The sequence below is a fragment of the Copidosoma floridanum genome, unplaced genomic scaffold (genome assembly GCF_036245765.1).
Source record: "Copidosoma floridanum isolate Cflo_tuat_1 unplaced genomic scaffold, Cflo_Japanese_pri ptg000006l, whole genome shotgun sequence".
Taxonomy (NCBI): Eukaryota; Metazoa; Arthropoda; class Insecta; order Hymenoptera; family Encyrtidae; genus Copidosoma; species Copidosoma floridanum.
In genome coordinates, this window is record NW_028321883.1 from 16,669,767 (window position 1) to 16,689,959 (window position 20,193).

Here is a 20,193-nt window from a genome sequence, read left to right on the forward strand (position 1 = left end):
ATTTAATCGAATCAATTTGAAATCCGCGTTTCATTCCTCTTTCTTCAAATTTGTTGCTCACTGCAAGCTTTAAGTATATATGTACTCCGTGGAAACGAGCGCGCGTTGCAATGCATATCTATCAAGGAAAAAAAAAACCGAAACGACCGTTGGTACATAGTAGCAACAGCGTCTATTTCAAAAACAGGACTACGTCTACACTTACACTTGGACTTGCACGCTTGTGGCGGAGACCGCAGGTAGACGCCCAAATAATAACAACAATAAAAACGCGGTCCCCGAAAATGCGTACAGTACACAATACATATATACATATAGGTGTATGTAGACAATGTAGCGGGTACGGAAAGAGGTATAACATATACAAATACACGATCGTGCGCTCCAAACATCTGCTCTCCCCGCTATTTTTGGCGATGTCTATGACTTTTCAACGACCAATCCTTCGAATCGTCCGTTTTTGCTTAAAATGTTTTCAAATCGAGAAACAAAAAATCTACTCATATGTCCCAATTTTTAATGACAGAACTAAAAACAAACCAGTAAAAACGTAATATTAAACAAGCCTTGCGAATTTTCTTCAAGTTGACTCGCGTACTTGCAAAATTCAAAATCCCACAATCGCTCTTAAGAGCAACGGCATCCGTAAACGCGTACGAATATCGCGTGGGTCATCCGCACAACACCAAGCCACCAAGAGTGAGCCATTGTGATCGCATTTAACAGAACGAGCCTCCCTCCCTATTTTTCTCTCCTAGCTGTACAGCTAGCAAGAAGCTGCGCCAACCCCCGAGTGGATCTTTCCGCGCAAGAGCTCTCCCTCTCTCTCCCTCTAAGCACAAAAATCAAAGGCTCGAGAAGGAGAAAAACACGCGCGCGTGTAAGCTGAGCAGCCCGGGATAGAGGCTATGGAAAAGAAGAGGAGAGCCGGCTCGTCGTGGAGGATGATTTTTTTTTCGAAGGCTGCTGCGGAGAAAAAAGAAACGGGGAAGAAAAAAAAAAGCACAAGGCCGAACCGAAAACCGATTCCCGATGGCCCTCCTTTTTCTTTGCTCTTTCCTTCCACCCAAACTACCTATACATATGCATTGTTGCTCACTCGCAGTAGGGTGTATACGTGAATAAATGTATATACGTATATACGTATAAACCGTTCGATAATGCTCCGATTTTGCGTTCGCTCGACCGAGCGATTTGTCGATGATCGCACTCCTCTCTTCCTCCTCTGTCTCCTCGTTGCGCTCCTGGTGCATGGGTTCCGTTATGGCTGGACGTCTTTTTTTTTGGCTCATTTTTTTCTTCTTCCTCATACCACCCTTCAAACTAGTCTGAAACTGAGCTGCTCAGTGTATAGGTACAATCGAGCGATCGGTATAATAAGTCGATCGTTTTGCAGCAGTTGGCCAATCATTCCACAGAGTGGAGGTGTAAATCGTCGAAGCTGCAATGACGAATCCATTGCGCCACGGAAGCACTCGGTGGTATAAACTGCACACCCGTAAAAACCCCAAAAAGGGTGGATGAAATTAATTAGCGAAACCGATGCTGCGTATAACCACGCGCACCCCGTGCAAAACAACTCTTCCACGCGCGCGCGCACGTATACACCAGTGCATAATATGTACGGGCCGTGCGCGCGACTGGAACCAGTTCTCGTTTCCATTCCTGTTTCGCCGGGGCCTCAAACCCGAGCACTGCTTCCTGGACCCTCTCTCTCTCGCCGCCTCCGCGTTGGCGTACCCTCTTTGCCACCAACAAGAAGAGGAATGCTCTTGGCTGCTATGCCTTTCAGGTGTTTTATATTGTATGTTGCTCGTTATAATTGTACATTAACGCGGCTATACGTGGTTTTCAAGGATTTTTTTTCAAAAGGACCATGATACGGTGATACGTGCCAACATGTGGATACGAATTTCGGTCTGAAATGGATTGAAGGAGAAATTTGATAGAACCGGAGTACAATGTCATTTCCAAAGCTTCGATAACTCTTCGACGTCTATAGTTTGAATTCCTGTTTATTGTTGTCGTTGCAGCTGATAAATGAACATCCTTAAATTTTATTTTTACGTTCGGTACTGGCATACCAAAAACCATCCTCCAAACACCGATACGCTCACATTCTTTTTTTCTCCCTGCACCGTCCTACTCCTTCCTGTTATGCATTCACGCACTCATACCTACGTACACCCAAAACCTGAACACACACACACACACTGCAGCACCTCAAAAGAGCGAGACCTTGAGAACTGCTGCTGCGGGTATAATATTATATATTGTGTTGTAGGGCTTCGTGCATATACTAACCCACAATGTAGGCACTTGCCGTATTAGGTGTTCAACGGAACAATCTGATCTGGACCGAGTTGAGCTGGTGTGTGTGTGTAAGTACGTGCGGCCCTGGTAACCTACTGCCTGGAACAGCTTCCTTTCTTTTTTCTCTTGGTCCATATGTGTAACGCGCGTATATTTGTATGCGCACTGTAACGAGTACATCAATACCCATGTATATACGCACGTGTTTGTACGCCGGCTTATACGTACCAACTGCTATGGGCGTCTTCTCGCACGAGTGATGAGTACGATCCTCGATTTTTCGGTTGAAAGTACTTATCCCTTGGAAATTTTCAATTTTTATTTTTTTCTCTTCAAGTACCAACTTTGCTTGTTCCTCTCACCCTTTTCTCCCCAACACAGTGAAGGGAGTCATCTTCGTAAAATTATGGCACACTCGTGCCATCACTGCAAATAACACATCAATATTTTAAAAAGCGTAATCCAGCAGTGTCGAGTGAGAAGTTGAATCGTAAAGATTTTTAATTTGCCAATTGATTGTTGGATGGATACATCTTAACTCCAAATTCGTCATAAGTCACTGGGTTGAAACCATCAGTCAATTTTTCCGTTGCCTAAAACATATGTCTCTTATATAGTTGTATTCGGTTACCTATACATAGCGATACAGATCATTACAATAGTCAAATATTGATAGGTAATTTTTTCATTGTGATTTTTTTCTTCTCATGTGCATAAGTACATTCAGACTAACGACTTAATCTTCACGAATGGATTACGAGTTACACTGAGAGAAAAAAAAAAATTATTGTGCTAGAATGGTAATCTGGTGTCATTCCGCCATTTAGGGACTTTTTACTTTGGCCAACCTTACTTTTACCATTCCGGACAGTAATTTCTCTTGTACAAATAGTAAAAATCACTATTGTTACAACAAAAATTACTCTTCTAAACATGAAAAATTATTGTTCCAATAGTAAAAAGTCTCTATAAATGGTCGAACACTACCAGATTACCATTCTAGCACAGTAATTTTTTTTTTTCCTCAGTGTAGAGTATTGTCTTTTTTTTTGCCATGTATGTAATATACTAGATCGTTCATCATTTCTTAAAGATAAACTATTCCTCGCTCTAAATGTCAACAGTGCACTTGTGTCAAGTATAATTGTGCGATCAACGAATTTTCCATTTACTCGTAGAATCAAAAAATCTTGAGAGGAGCAATAACCACCGACAAATCCGACCTGTTGCAGAAAATTCGACCCGATCGCAAAGACCACCGTAACAGCGCAATAAAATGTTTCCTCTTCCACGACGTGCCTCCCCCCACCCTCCTCTTATGTTATAGCGCAACCATCACCTTCAAAGACTTGTTTGTCTAATCTCGCCGTGTACAAAAAGAAAGCTCAAACTTTCCTCTCTCTTCCAGCCCAGCGATCGGCTCATCCCCAAAACCATAAAGTATATATCATTCCCTGTACACCATCCCTCCCTCTCTCGGGAATTCGTGGAAAAAAAAGAACGTAATCTCTATCTATATCACTCTTTGGAGACCCGATCGTCCAAAACAACCAGGAATGTACGTCCTTGCTCTTTTGGCCCTCTCTCCCTTCTTCTCAACATGTTATACGCAGATTTCCTTTTGCACGGTCTCGAGGAAAACGTCAGCCGCTCGGTTGGAACCACCCGACACTTTCCCCACGACTTACCGTAAACAACAAACAAACCCCCACCTGCTCGATTTTCCCCGGAAAACAACCACCCTTCCCTTTTCCTTTTTACATGCCTCATGTCCGAGTTGCCAAAAATTATTGCACTTTTCCAGCCTCAGAGTGTACAATTACCCCCAAACGGTGTGTACCTATAATGTGGACAAAACACAAAACCGATCGGCATGTATATACCTATACAAAATATACCTACGCTTTTCGAGCACTAAAGGGCTTCCCTCGTGCATATATGTATAGGTACGCTCGAAGGTCGCGAATTCAGCGACAGAGGGGTGAACGGTGCAACAGCAGCCGTCGCGCTTTTATTTTGGCCGTAAGGTCGACAACGGCCCTATACGCACGTAACTATATATATAATAATGTATACGTGGCGATGGGGCGTGCGTGAGTTGGCCATTTGTGCGAGGCTCGTGTATGTGTATGTTATATAGTAGAGCGGGCTTAGAGGGACAAGGACGCGTACGAGAGAGAGAGATATTTGGAGGAAGTGCGTGGAGCGAGAGAAAGGGAGGGAGGGAGCGCACGAGAAAAAGGAGAGAAAAAAAAAATAAAACGTGGAAAGGGGGGCCAATAAGGAGCTAGTGTGGAGAACGCGTGTGTGGATGGGAGAACGAGAAGTGGTGAAAAAAGTAGCTCGAGGGAAGAAGAGAGAGAGAGGGAAGGGTATATATTTATACCTATGTGTTTTGGAGCTTTGCGACTAGGCTGCGTGTAGCAACTGCTCGCTGGCTCGGAATACTATTTTTTTTTTTTTTTTTTTTTTTCTTACCTTCATTTTTACCTGAATTTCAATAGAAACCAGAGAAAATGTTGCTAAAGTTATCACGGTTAATTAAAATATATGTTAAAAGCCCTTTTTTGCAAGTTAGTAAATAGTCATTTATTAATGTAAAAAGAACTTTTATTCATCGTAAATTATTATTATTTTATTTTTTATAACTTTTATCACTATCTACAAATATACATAATAACCTAGGGCTCATCAGGTTTTTGCTGGTCAGAATTGCGTTAGCTTCAATGCTATTGGTCAATTTTCATAATGGTGGGTCGTTATCTATGCCTTTTTTTTTTTTAACAAACAACATTGGAAAACTTTTTTTTTCATCGTGACAAATAATCAAGGGTATTGCATGTAACATACTATGTTTAAAGAGGTGCGTGGCAATATAATGAAGAGTGACGATGAATTGCTTTAAAAAAAAAGATGTTTGCGTACATTATATTATAACGACCTGAAGCTTTGCTTATACATTTCGAAAGGTAAGCAGATACTCTTAGCAAAATTAGTGAACTCAGCAAAACATAACACTTAATAGAAGATGTTTCTTTGGTATCGTCATTAGCGCTAATTTTTTTTAACTTATGATAGAAATTTTATGATTCCTCCTTTCGTGCATTCTGTTTTTTTGATGGTTTCTACTATCAGTGATTTTAAGCAATTCTAAATGCAATTAGCTTAAAGACCATAAAATGAGAATTCAAACAGTTAATGAAAAAAAAATTTGTTTAAAAATATTTTTAGCACTAAAAAGGCCATAAATATTTAAAACATGACAAAAGTGACCATTCAAATTATATTTTAATTTTTTTTTGTTACTCTGTTTATTAACAAAATTCTCTTTATGAGGAACACTACTCATATTATAAAAAATAAAAATAGGGGTATGCACGAGACTGGAAGATATGGAACCTTTAATTTTTTTAGTATGCACAATTACAAACTCTGCGTTTTGTTTGACAAAGTAAATTGACGTTCAATGATAAAGTAAGTTTAAAAAAAAACGAAAGTTTGGTTATAAAAAAATGTTTTTTTTTTTTTTTTTTTTTTGCATTGGAAATCAAAACTAAGACTGAAACTCTCGATGTTACAGCCTTGAATTATGTTTACTTTTGTTTCAACTTACTATTTCTTTAATACATTAACTTGTTTTAATGCTGAAAAATCATGATTGCTATTCAATTTACTTGAAAAGAAAACTTCAGACTGAAAAAAGTTTCAACAAACTCAGCGAAAAACTGCCCAACAAACTTCACACGCCGACCCGTTGCTAGTTCATGAATTTTTATCGGGCTCGCACGCAAAATCGATGAAAGAAATGACAAGGGCCGGTTTTGACGAGAGCCCTCGAGTGCCGTACGATCACTTTTCGAAAAACCTCCCCAAAAAAGAGTTGGCCAGCCTCGACGAAACCACTCAGGAGAAGAAGAACCAGGGGCAAGTGGCTAAACGTCCCGCAATAATAAACCCAAGGCGCGGATCAAGCTCCCCCCGCGTGTGTACATACACACACGACACGCTGTAAAGCACAAATTAAAAAGTGAGCCACTCGAGAAGCGCCTCTTTTTTTTTTTTTTTCCTCCATCGCGACACGTATCATCGCGTACACGGTAAACTGCAAAAAGTTGGTATATTATACAAGAAGGGGCATGAGGGGCAGACGCACAAGCATCTTTCAACATAATAAGGAGACGGGAGCGATAACGAGGACACGCATAAAAAAATGCAGAGCCAAGAATGGCGCTTTGCAAGCAATAACAATAATCCGCAAGTGTATTCATACTTTGGGTTTATTGTGCATGTATACATGCAGGTACACCACGAGGTACGTGTGTATAGACGGGCGCGGACCAACAGGTTTTGGCTCGCGAAAGCCAATTTTCGCACTGATGGGAGTGAGAGCAGGGGGTCGGGGCCTAAGAGCTAAGATCACGCTAGAGCGCGTCAATGAGATTCTAATTCTCTCTAGGATCAGGAGGATAGAGAGGGGAGGGGCTGGTGTCCTCGAGGGGGGGTATAACGAGAAAAAACGAGGTGCAAATGCCGGCGAGACATTTCTCGCTCGATTTCGTCTTCGTCATTTGTGTACGAGTGTCCATTTATAGGCAGGACGTGACGAGGGTCCGGAGGGTTAGCGCGGGGATTGAGGAATATAGCACCCGTTTCTTCTACATTCGCGGCGACGATGATGATGATGACGGGGTCCTGTCGAGAGATTAGAGATCGTCACCCTCCTGTGTTAATTGTGCAGATGACGAGAACGGGCTATACGCATCGCCATTGAGTGACAATTTCTGGTCCTCTCTCTTTTTTTTTTTTTTTTTTTTTTTTATAGGCGAAGGGACTTGTGTGTAATAGGATTATAATTGCATACTTGGGTGTAGGTAAAATTATATTGTTAGCTCATGCGAAATTTCATAGTCAAACTCATAACTATTAATCACGGGGTGACGTATAAAATTACATAATTATTCGCTGTGGTGATTTACCAACGATTTTTTGATGATAATGATTGGTCAAAAAGTACATTGTTGCGGCTGTATATGGTGTGAAGAGGCTAAATGGTTTTGTAACGATATTTTTGGTGATTCTTTTCATTTTATTAACAGTTTAAGCTTATTTTTATTCGGTTTTTATATTTTTTTTCGTAACTATCTGAACTCCAAGAAAAATCCATTAAGCATTGTAGTTTTCTTACAAAATACATACTTTTGACGAAACTTGATGTATACATTTATAAAGGACAGAAATCATAAGTTATAATAATTATTATCAAACAGTTTATTTCAGTTTCCAATCGAACCGATAAATAAAAATTATATTTAAACGTTTTTCTAATATTCTTTATAAAGTCCTTTTTTCTTGATTTGTTCATTGATTTATCATAACATTGTATTATTGTATCTTATTTTGTAACCCTCTAGGCACGTGCGAGACCTCGAAACAAGATAAGATATACTTTGGATAAAAAATTTGAATAGACCTATTAAATAAGTAATTTTGGATAGTATGCATCTATGTTTGAAAAATAAAATAATTCGTGACAGTCATTAAGTGTATCTTAAGAATTCATATACAGAAACTATGGTTATTAGTTTGTGCTAACGTGTTATTTCGTAAATACGCTTAAAGGGTTTGCAGTACTGCACGTACAGTGGTGTGAATATGAAGATATTTTTTTATGATTTACAGCGATTCACTCATCCAAAACTTTACTTAAGAGGACTGTTTGAAATATTTAATTAAAAAAAAAAAAAAAAAAAATTCCGAGCTTTATTTTCTAATCTGATCGTTTGAATATACTGCATAGAAGATTAGTGCATGTCAAATTCCTCGTTTAACTTTTGTTTTAATCGAAGGTAACCTGGAAGTTAGTTTCTCCTAATTGTATATCCGACAATTAGGAGATTAATAAGCGGAAAATGTTAAACACGACCTGAAACGTTTGGCATTATCAATACTGATAATTAGAAGGTAAAGATACAGTTAATTAGACGAACGATAACTATTGATTTTGAGAAATACAATTCGTAAATGATAAACTTTAAAAAATGGCTTTTTTTGTAATTTGAAGCTACTGAAAGAATGTGCGCAATATCCGTTCGAAAGTACTGTAAGTGTATTTTTTGAAACGTTACGCACGGCATAATATGGTTTCAATTTTTAAAACTACCAATTACGAGGTAATTTTTAACTCATGAACATATTTAATCATATCGACGAGTTCATTTTTTAATTTACATAATCCAGCCCCCATCATTTGTTCCAAATCAATTCTGTATGTTAGTGTGGGACAAAGTTGTAATTCAGAAAAAAATTATTTTCAATTGATCTATCATTGTAATTGAAAAAATACGATTTTCAATTAATGTGTCCTACATCTCCTAACTATATACATTTTCTCAACTCAGTACTTATGAAGTACACACGTATATTCATATAATAACACATTTACATTATTTTATAAATTTTACAATGATTCGTTGGTACTTACAGTGCACACTGATGGAAAGGAATAATTATAGTTGATAAATAAATAAAGTAGCAATCAAACACTTGCTTATATTTGAATCCACATTCGTGACTTTGGCACAAATGCAAGGAATCCTTTCCATCAGCGCATGAAAGTCAAATCACTTTTCTAATGACAGTAGAAGAGCTGTAAAACAAACTTCATGACTCAAATTGTAAGATTAATACAATGTCATTGTCCATCCCATACTTTTAAAACACTTCCCAATCCAGTACCGACACGTGAACAACATTGAGGTCCACACGCCCTTGGAGGGTGTCACTGTGGCTCATCCAACTTGAAAATTAAGTGCCACTTAACTCAAATCCCCTTGACTCGTTGAACCAAACGCAAATTGTCAAATAGCTTAATCCTCATAATTTTGATGCGCCCTCGGACGTATATATATACATGAATCTTCGGTCCCCTTTCTGTCGAGTTTACGGTCCCGAGAGACGTGAGGAAAGTTTTAGGGACGTTTCCGAAACTTCGCCTCCATTTCTCGTTCTGCACAATGTCCACGATGCAGCGGACAATGCAATGCACACACTGAAGTGGTGCAAAGCAAAGACGTGTAAAAGTGAAACAAACTGGCCCTTGGACAACGGAGTGAGGGAACGGGATACATTGTCGAGCACTTGACGTTCACCGGACTCGACGTTGACGCGATGTGGATGGCAAGCGATACGTGTATTAAGGCGTAAAAGAAGGAATCTCCCCTGTGTATCTCACGCACACCGATTCCCGAGTCAAGGGAGGCAAATTCACTTAGAAACGTGTTTGCTGGTCCTCTCCTCCCTCGTGGCGTCAAAAAATTCTTCAAAAAACGGGATGGAGCTACTGGGCCTCTGAAACTCTAAACGAAGATTTTTTTTTTCTCTTTCCTCTTCTATTCCGAACCCCCCCAAATACTCATTGCAGCTTCACCACCGCCGTCTTCGTAGCTGGTACCATAAACGAAGTTGCAGCGCTGATTCACATTTAAATCGACCCTGACGTGCTTGATTCGCCTCCCTTGTCGACCCATCACGTCTCTCTTCCGTTCTTCCTTTCTTCTTCGGCAAACTTCACCTCTGGATCCGAAAAGAGTCTTTTTTTATGCACGCGATCAAACAAAAACCAGACACAAGAATCCTCGTCACTCGTGCATTGTACCAAGGTAACGCACAACTGCATTCTTCTTCAAACCTACCTCCTACCTTTTTTTTTTTTTTTTTTTTTTTTCATTATTGCATGGAGACAATATCTTCAACTTCCTTCCTCCCATCGAGACCATCACTGCTGGGGATGTGTAACTTCGAGTTGGCTATCGCTTCTATTTATGGTGCTAATTTCGTGAGATGGAGGTTAGATTGGCCGTGCATCTAAATTTTTATTTTGCCCCGAATATTCCCAGCAACCATGTCAAAGGAGCCGTACTTGGCAACGGAGAGAAGTTTGAGGCGCAGGACCACGTCTCTCTGTGTCTCACGATACTCCAAGCTTTGGTGTGGGCTTTGTCCGAGGGATGGAAACAACTTGAACCGTATAGAAACATAGGGTGGCTTTTTTTTTTTTTTTTTTTTTTTTTCTAATATTTGAGAATTTCATTCAGTTAGCGAAAAAATATTATTTTACTCATACCATTTTATCAAATATCGACGTTACAATGAATACATGATAATTGGAAGGCAAGAATGTTCATTTAAACTGATATATTATTGAACTCCCGTATTGGGTTCTCACAATAATTTTATCTTACCACAACTTTAGTTCTTTCAGTAAATAAAACGAGATTATTGGCTTGGAATTACCAGATTTGCTGTTGCCATACAGGGATAGATGATCCTGTCCCTATTATCGGTCCTTAAAACTTAATAATTTACGTATATCACTTTTTTTGCGTATCTTGCGATTTAGACGATCAGATCCTGGGGCTATATAATAGAGTTAAAATCATTTGTTTTTTGTACAACCGATACAAGTTACTATGTTCGTTGATTGTCTAATACATAAAACCTACTCTTTCTTTAGCCTATTAGTTAAGTTAGCTATATTTTCACAATTTGTGATAAAATTATTCAACGCAAATTTTATATTTTATTGGATCTTACAATTTTTTCCAAGACTTTCAGTAACAAGACCATCTACTTACTTTCCTCACGATAGAAAAATAACTATTATGATTAATAGAATTGCGATATGCAATTGCATTACGACATTAATATTGTACATTATGTGATTTTAATAATACGTTTACTTAATTAAGTTCTGCACGGGTGGTATCCTCTTACCACGTATCTCATTGATGTGATCATCAATAGTGGATCTGGCATAGAGCAAACCAGCAAATTTTATATCTTGTCCACGCAAGACTTTTTTTGTGTCAGAGAAAATATTACTGTACTAGGTGCAGAGAGTGTCAGCTTAACTGACAAGGTGTGTTACACCGGAGATACTTCCACTGTGCCCATGGTATGATTTGTATGGTATAAATTAAAAAGAGAGGATTCAATGGGTGTGGCAATACACCCCCACACATAGGTGGTGAGTGGGTGGCCCCGGCGACTGGGCCAATAGGCTGTCGCGGTAACCCGATATAAAAAATAAAAAAAAAAAAAAAATAAAAAATATTACTGTACTATTTGAAAGATAAAAGCCCAGTAAAGTTTCCGTACAAATTTAACTTACGTAATAAACAAAAGAAACTTTACTATGTAATTTTTGCAGTAAATGTATAGTTTTCAATCCTTTATAATTCGCAAGGAGTCTTTTTTTTTTAACTCGATCTCCGTTAGATGCCACACACTGTCACTTATCTTTGGTTCATCTCGAAACTGTCGTCGCACTTTGTAACCTTAATAATATTTTTTTGATATTATTTCTCTGTCCCATGGTACTAACGACACATTTTAAACCAAGAAAGTAATTCACAAACCAAAAGATAATAGCTTTAACCCACCCATGAACAATATACAAGACCCTTAAGAAAAACCCCCAGACACCCTAACCGACGAAAAAAACGCCATAATTTTCCCCGCGACGACTCGTATAACAGTTATTTCGACAATAACAGAACCCTCAATTTTAGAGATGAAGAAAAAAAAAAAAAAAAAAAAAATCCACGCCAATCCATCTCACGTCCATCAACGACAACTCCCGGCGGGTAACCCAACGCGTAAGTAAATAAAGCAACAACCGTAGCCACGTGGGCGTCGCAACTCCAGCGTAAGTACGCCCAACAATGGCGAACAGGGCGATACGGAAAAAACTGGGCCCTAGAGGAAGGGGTCTAGCCTAGACAGGGTATCCCTTCGGCAATGGAACGCAGTGGAACGGGGGAGGGATCACCGCGTATAGCTCTCTCTCTCTCTCTCTCTCTCTCTCTCTCTTCAAAACGCATGTACATAGTTGGACGCGGGAACCGGTAGAAAAACATCTGGCCAGGCACATGGGTATACACCGCTCGCGAAACGAAAAGGAAACACGCGTGGATAAGTAGTCAAGATCGTGTATAATGGGCCCACGCTTGACCAAGGAGGAGGAGAAGAAAAAAATGCGTAAAAAAAATGCGGAATGGAAGGACGAATGGGAAAAAAAGGGGGAGGCGGAAGAGAGGGAGTGAAACAACGGCCGCGTTGCAACCGAAGAAGGGTGGTTGTTGTTGAGCGGTGTGTACGTATGCCTTTACCACAAGCGTAGACAAGGGAGTCCCTCTTATTTTATCTTACATGGTAGGTATATGTAGGGGCCTAGGCAAGGGAAATCCAGAAGTGCGAGAGCTGGAGACTAGGTGGGTTCACACATGGGAGCCTGTCCTGACACGGGGAGGAGGAAACCAACCCATCTGGGCGATGGTGATTGGAACGGCTCTCTGATTGTGGAGTCGCGGTACCAACATGAGAGCGACCGGCTTGGCTGCGCGATCCAACCCGGAAATGCAGGATTTACTGGGTCGGAGGTTGTTTTCGCTGCGGCTGGTTTAGTCTCGGAGACGGTTGGTGATAACCGGTCGTGGGCCAACTGGACCGGGCGAAATGGGGCTTTTCATGGGAAAATCGGCCAGTTTGGCTGGACACTGCTTACGATATCGGTCCTCGGCGCGCATGTCCCTTTTTTCTCCTCTCCGTCCGCGTGTTAGTTTTGGTGGCTAGAATTCGACACCGTTTATGGTCTCCCTCATGGGAAAATAATAGCTCTATGAATGCGAAGGAGCTGCCACCCGAGCTGGTTCCCTCTCTTTGGGAGAGCTGGATTTTCTACTGTCAGTTTCCAAAATGTTGGGCCCTACCTCGGGGCTGGAGAAAGTTTACAAGGATGTTTTTCGAAATGTCTCGCCTATCGCTCGGTCTATTCTCTGACCAAAGGCTCAGTACTTTGTTCGTTGATTATTGACGTGGCGAATGAATAATAATGCAATTGCTCATATAATTACATGGTTTTTTTAACGCTCACGTATTTTGGAGTTAAGGATATACATGGTGTTTTCAGAGATCTGAAAAATGTTTTTTTATTTCCCACGATTAAATTCACATCCAAATTTAAAACAAAAATTTTTAATCCCTAGCGAATAAAACTTAGAGGGTTCGGCTGAAGCCCCCTTTTTGATTGGCTTACGCTGAGTCACGTGGAACAAAATTGGCGGGACTTTTTGCGAGGTTACGTTCAAACGAAAGGAAAGATCGTTAGATGTATATCACGTTTTTTGATCAGGAGTAAGATACATTTAGATCCACGAAAACTGTAGAATACACGTGCGAAAAAAATACGAGTACAATATTTATCGAGAATTTACCTGATAAATGAAAATTAAAATCGTAATATATATTTTCAAGCATCCAATTGCTCTGCACGCCACCATATTTTAAAATTTTATCCTGCACTATACAAATTCTACAGCTGAAAATAGTAACCATGAAAATAGTAACTAATATTATTTCATAAAAATCAAACGTTGAAAAATGTCGTTTTTTCTGTTCCAGGCTACAACTTTCAAGGCTCAAACCTGGTGGTGGAGCCATCCGTGGCGAGCACGACAAAAAAACGGTGAGTACTTGCATCCGCCCGTTCACAAACAACTCCCAATAGATCATCGACTACATATAGTTTTGCTTCTTGCATCCTGTTTTTCGTAAAAGTAGCTTTTACAAAGTCAAAAACCCGCACTCTCTGATCCGCGGAGCGTAAACCGAGAAAAACGTGTATACCTGTCCAAGATCCACGTGCACCCCAGGGAGTCCGTACAACGACGGTTTGCACAAGCCGATGAATTATGGGCCTCCTATTTCCCTCCGACTTTCAACCTTTTGGTTTTTCGCTTTTCGCCTGCAATTTTACCCGACGGCCCCTCGATACTTTGCAAAAGTCCCAGCACCCTCCTTCGTGGAAAATGCAGTTTTTCGATAAATACTGTTTCTACGTGATTTACGCCCTCCGGGATAAAAGAACTTTGGTTTTCCCCGACTAATTTTACGATTCTCCAAAGACGCAACAAGTCCAACATTCATCGCGTGCGCTCGAACATACATTTTTTGATTCTCCAATTTCCAACAAATTTTTCTTGGACATACCCACCGTTGGCGCTAAAGAAAAACATGTTCTTTGGTTGTAGTAATTTTTTCGCTGACGCTATTCATACTCTTGGTAATGGCCGAATCGCAAAACGGTTAGCGTTTCACGGTCCAGCATTAATTTTTCGTGGGCAAGAATAGGCAATGCATACCTTTTTCTCCTTCACTCTCCTTTGAGTTGATGTATCGCATGAAAGCGCGGAGAGACGAGATCTTTGAAGTATAGCTCGTGGAGTCAAAGGGAGCGAGAGACGCAGGTACACGCACAATAAGAAAGCAAGAAAAAGAAAGAGAGAGAGAGAGAGGTGAAACACACAAAAAAAAAACCAGAAAAAATAAAGAAAAAAATGTAAAAGAAAGAAAAGAATCCATCAAAACTAGTACTAGCATGCATGTGTGAGTGTATGGTGTACATGAGCGCGGAAACTAGTTCCTATGTACGCTGTGCAAAGTTGCACCCCTTGAGTTCTCGACAATAACCTCGTGTAGATATATTCGTTTGTCTCTCTCTTTTCTATTCTTTTCTTTCCTTATTCTTTTTTTTTGTTTTGTTCTTGGTTTTTTTTTTTTTTTTTGTTTGTTTTGTTTTGCAAGCTCCGATCGTTCCTTAACTAGCTACATCATTTGCACTCCATTCCGCAAGAGGTGGCTGTATATTTATACATTTTCTAAACGTGTCTGATGCTGCATCATAGGTACTTGAACAAAATATAAGACACAAAATATATTTTGATACGATGAGCGTTGGACTATTACAAAGCCAATGAAGCTAATGCTAAAAGATAATGATTGAATTATATACTTGGTCGTAAACTTTCGTGTATACATAATTTTTTATTTTAGTTAATAAAACATACATGCATGCACTTTGTAATATACGTGGGGTTAATAACATTTGAATAAGCGATACAGGAAAGAAAGATTGGTAAAAAATAATTTTAGCGGTGCAAGGTAATTTCAGCATAATATAGTTATGAATGAAACGAAAAAAAATTGTTCTAATCGTGATGAAAAAAAAAAAACAAAAATTATTTCACTCGTTAGATAAGTAAAAAAACTTGTAAAAATACTGTTACAACCATAATTGAGTCAGTTTGAGGAAGTTCCGAATTTATATATACATAATTCACTATAATATTTATAAAAAAAAAAAAAAAAAAAAAAAAAAGAGTAAGCAAAGGCATATTCATTTCACACACGTATGACATTTCGCTTGTAAATACAATATTTTTTATCTTCAAACGCGATAGATTAGCAGTATTTCGCTATATTATAATATTCGTATCAATCGATCACTAACGCTGTCATGTGATTGAAAAGTGAACCTGATCTCGTTTTTCTTAGCCCTACAACCATGTAGCAACGGCTCGTCACACGTCAGCCACCTCTATCTTCTTGTCGTGTACTCATTTGGCTCGTACTTATAAGCCGTCTGAAAAGCAATTCTAAAAAAACCACTCCCTCCAAACAACAGCAGCCGCTGCACACATGTCGAGCAAAATTACGTCTACCATGTACACGCGCACGCAGGCAGATACATTTGTTTTCCAAAAGAGAACTTTCTTTGCGCAAAACGTTTTTTTTTTTTTTTTTTTCTTTTTTCGCGTGATGCGTCTCTAACCATTTGAGAGTTACCTTTTTTTACGTAGTATATATGACGCTGCGCTCCGCCTACGGTTGAGTGTAATTACGACGTGTACCGTGCATAATAACCGGTGGACTGTCTCCTTCTTTTTTGCAAGGCGTGGTTTGAGCGATGTCGTGAAAAATTGCGTGTCTGAATAGTTCGAGCATTGCGGGTACTTTTTTTTTTCCTTCTAAGCTACGTGAAATTTAATGAGGGGGAAATTATTAGGGATGGAAAAGAGGTGGAGAGAGATAGAGAGGGACGTGACGGAGTGTATACATATAGGTGCCTTGGGGTTGAAAGTTTGAAGGAACGTAATTTTTGTTGGATAAATTGATTCAAACGATCCAGAAATTTTTTTGCGGATGATTTGGCCAATTTTTTTAAAGGTGTACTATTTTGGTTAAATATCATTTTGTGTTGATGATGTAACGTTTTATTTTTTGATCGGTAAATAGTTGACCGTGAAATCTAACAGTACTAGGTGCAATATAACCACACTGACAGTAAAAAAGTTTTCATATTGAAAAATTAGTTATCGATGAACGATACGTAAGTGACATTTAATATTAACATAAAACATTTTGGTTTGTCTGTATAGCACTTATATCACATTGTTAAATTTCAATGGATAATCACTCAAATGAAAAACGTACACATTTTAGAAAAAAATTGTAACACGAGAACTCAATCAACAAAATTGTAGCCCTAAAGAAACTCACAGTACAATATTATGATTTTTGCCCACTGATAGAAAAGATCACTTACATTTCAGAAGATACATGTAAATTTTGAAAGCAAGCAAAGTACTTGATCATTTATAGTCATCAATGCACGAATGACCTGATAATAAAATATGAAAAATTAATATTGAAAATGTAAATTACCTACCAACTACTGATGAACGGTTTCTTTATTTATCCTTGAAAAAATAAAATGAGGGCTTGGAAAATATTCTGTCATGAGTGACCTAATACCGATTTTCAAACGATCTATTGCACTTCTTTGTATACCTGTAATACTGTTGTCACGAGTACTGCTATCACAAATTAGATGGTCCTTTAAAGTATCATCTGAATCCGAAAAATTAATTAGTACTTTCTCGTTAAATTAAGCCTGCATACAAAAAAGGCACTGGTATCTGAATTTAACCAAAAAAGGGTTGCTAACGTCAAACTTTTCCAGTACATATGCATCATTTCAACATTTTTGTCAACGATGACCCACACTCGTTTGGTATAAGTTCTTTTGCATCCTCGTGACCAATAAACGAGCTCTCATACTTAAAAATTGACTCAAAGTGATACTAATTCGTATGTTTGTCATCCGAAAAAGAATTGATCAGATATACAAATCTGTGTTTGATTAAAGTTAACGTGAAATGAAACAAAATACATCCTGGATATTTCAATTAAAAAAGTGTTTAAGAAGTGCAACTTATCAATTCACTCACATGATAGCGTTTAATTGGAAGTTACCAAAGATGATAAAAAAAAGTATATCTCTGTGTACAGCTATATCGGACTAACGAGCGAAAAAAAAGTGAGCGAAATTATTATCTTGAATGAAAAATAATTCTAATCAGTGATATCAAGCAACTCACGGCTAATATTCGCATCAGGTGAGCTCCTGCGCCTGAAAAACCCAACATTCAAACACACGTTCATTTGTCAAAAGGATTGTGTTGAAAATTATAGGTTTTCGAGTACAAAACACAAATCATCACCGTAATGATAATCCCGTGACGGTCAACGAATCGCGGAAAACGTGAAAAGACATCAACCTCAAAACCAGTTTCCAACGGCATCGACGACAGATTTACCACAACCACCTGACAAATATATATGCGTGTGTATACACGTGACTCGATGTCCCTTCGTACGGAAAAAAGAAAGGTGGGCACATATATGTACACACCCAACTTACCTTTAATCCAGTAGCATCAGTAGCCCTGGAATCCTCGTTGCACTTTTCCCCAACCACTGCGTGTCAAAAACATCAGTTAATATACTTACGTCACCCGGTTCTCGTATTTAGTCTCCTTCCATGACCTGAATTAGCATACGTACAGCACAGGGTACATGTATACATGTATATGTGCATGCACCACTCAAAGAGGGATTGATTGCACCTCTTCGCCCCTTTGGCCCCCTTTTTTTGTATGCTTGCTTGCATCGGGGTAAATAGTGCAGTGCAAGTACTATGCATTCCGGTTGTTGTGGTGGTACACTTGCGTACATGCAGTTATGTTATCTCAAATGCATGCCTGTGGGTACTTTGTGTATAAACACATGAGAGCAACAACAAGTGCATCTGCAGCTGCGACACCAGCAAAATATAATATGCAGATCCATGATCGACACGAGTTGTGCAGCGCACGCCACTGCTTCCTCATATTACTGATGATTTTCGCTGTTTTTCCTTTTTGTCTTTTTTTTCTTTATTTTTAATTGCATGGAGTTTTTTTTTTTATTTTATTGTTTTTGCGTGTGTTTATTTGAATCTTGAAAAAATATATATATATATACTTTTTTTTGTTCAATTGATTTCTTTGATGATGTACTCAATCTGTGAGCTATAAACAACATACCAATTTTTACGTGTTCCATGAATATACCGTGTTTGCACTTTTGAGCTAAATTTCTTAACGATATCGTTTTCCTCAAGTAAAAATGAAAATAATTATCCCCGTTGCCAATCCATCATTGATGAAAGGAAAGCAGACGGAAACCATCGGCACGTGTACAATAAAAAAACGTAGTTTCCTCCCCTACAAAAAAAAAATAAAAAATAAAAAAATTACACGCTTTCAAGCATACAGGCCTCCAATTGCACGTTATCGCGTGTCCTAACTACCCCTGTCTACCAAGAAGTGGGGAAAAAAACACCCCGCGCCCGCCAATTTCGAGGAGGAGGAGGAGTTCCTCTCCTTAAAAAACCATCAAGAGTTTGGCTGCAAGTTTGAAAAAAGTCCCGATGAATTCAGTGAAAATGAAAAAAAAAAAAAAAAAAAAAAAAAAAAAAAACCACCGCGAAGAGAACAAGGAGAGAAAGGAAAGGATGAGGAACAAGAAGAAGGAGGAGGATGCACTTTCACGGTCCTCCCCATCCTCCCTCGAATGTGCATTTCGCACCGGCACGCGCCCGGCTCGTGTTCACCTCCCCACCAGCTCGCTCTTATCGCTTTCGTTTTTCTGCAACTCCCCTGTACACACGTATACCTTCATTCATTTCCTCCCCCTTTCTAGCCTTCTCTTTTTGCTCTCGTTCGGCAAAGTGCATACATATATATATATATACGTACGGCGAGCGCGCGCGCGCGTCGATGCATCCAGCCCCACACGCACGAGATATATATATACATATACAGATGTGCTGCACTTGTTGCAACGGCGCCGCGGTTGTATTATGTAGTTACGTTTCACGTCTCTCTCTCTTTCTCTCTCTCTCTCTCTCCCCATACGCTTCTTCCTCCTCTTTATCCTTTTATTCTTCTCTTTTCCCTTCCTCTCTATGTCCCGTGCAGTATAAGTATTGTGTTTATGGGCTCGCGTGCCGCTAGATTACACCGCTGACGATGCACCGGTTTTTGCGCCTACATATAATATATACCTACGTGAGCATATGTATATATTTTGTGCGTGTACGGAGATGTATCGAGTGTTTATGACGCAGAGGTGTAATGAACAGAGTGAGGGATGTAATATGGGCATACTTGGATTGGTACTCGCGCGGTTTAATGGCACGGTTGATAATGACGATTCAATTTAAACTGCTTGGGTATACCGATTACGGGCTTACCGAAGCTTTTTTTTTACTTTTTTTTTTTATCATGTGCAGGCTGGAGTGGTGAAAAAGTGTATATCTTTAACAAATTATAGACCTTTCAAGTTCTTTTGCGTTACTACAGACGTTGTTTTTTTTTTTTTTTCATGACAAATTGAGTGATTTTATTTTCTTTTATTTTAATCGCCCATCAACAAATTTTAAGTTATGGATCGATAGAAATCTTAACCAAATAAGAAACACTCAAAGACCTTTTACGTTATTACAGACGTCATTATTTTTTATAACTCTTTCAAAAATCTTTCAAAAATTAAGTGATTGTTTTTCTTAGACCGTACGAGCATATTTTGGAAATGAAAGAATAATAAATCCTTACTACATTAAAGACACTTTGGCGATCTTTTACATCGTAAGAGACT

At 39.0% G+C, this 20,193-nt stretch overlaps 1 protein-coding gene across 3 annotated transcripts in view; it reads left to right on the forward strand.

Annotated features, from left to right (window-relative positions):
- Positions 1-20,193, forward strand: part of Imp (IGF-II mRNA-binding protein) — a 69,851-nt gene that overhangs the window by 1,956 nt on the left and 47,702 nt on the right. For all 3 annotated transcript variants that reach the window (XM_014353851.2, XM_014353854.2, XM_014353853.2), the window contains exon 2: positions 13,774-13,837. In XM_014353851.2, the coding sequence (XP_014209337.2) occupies positions 13,774-13,837 (64 nt within the window). The remainder of the gene's footprint in view (positions 1-13,773; positions 13,838-20,193) is intronic.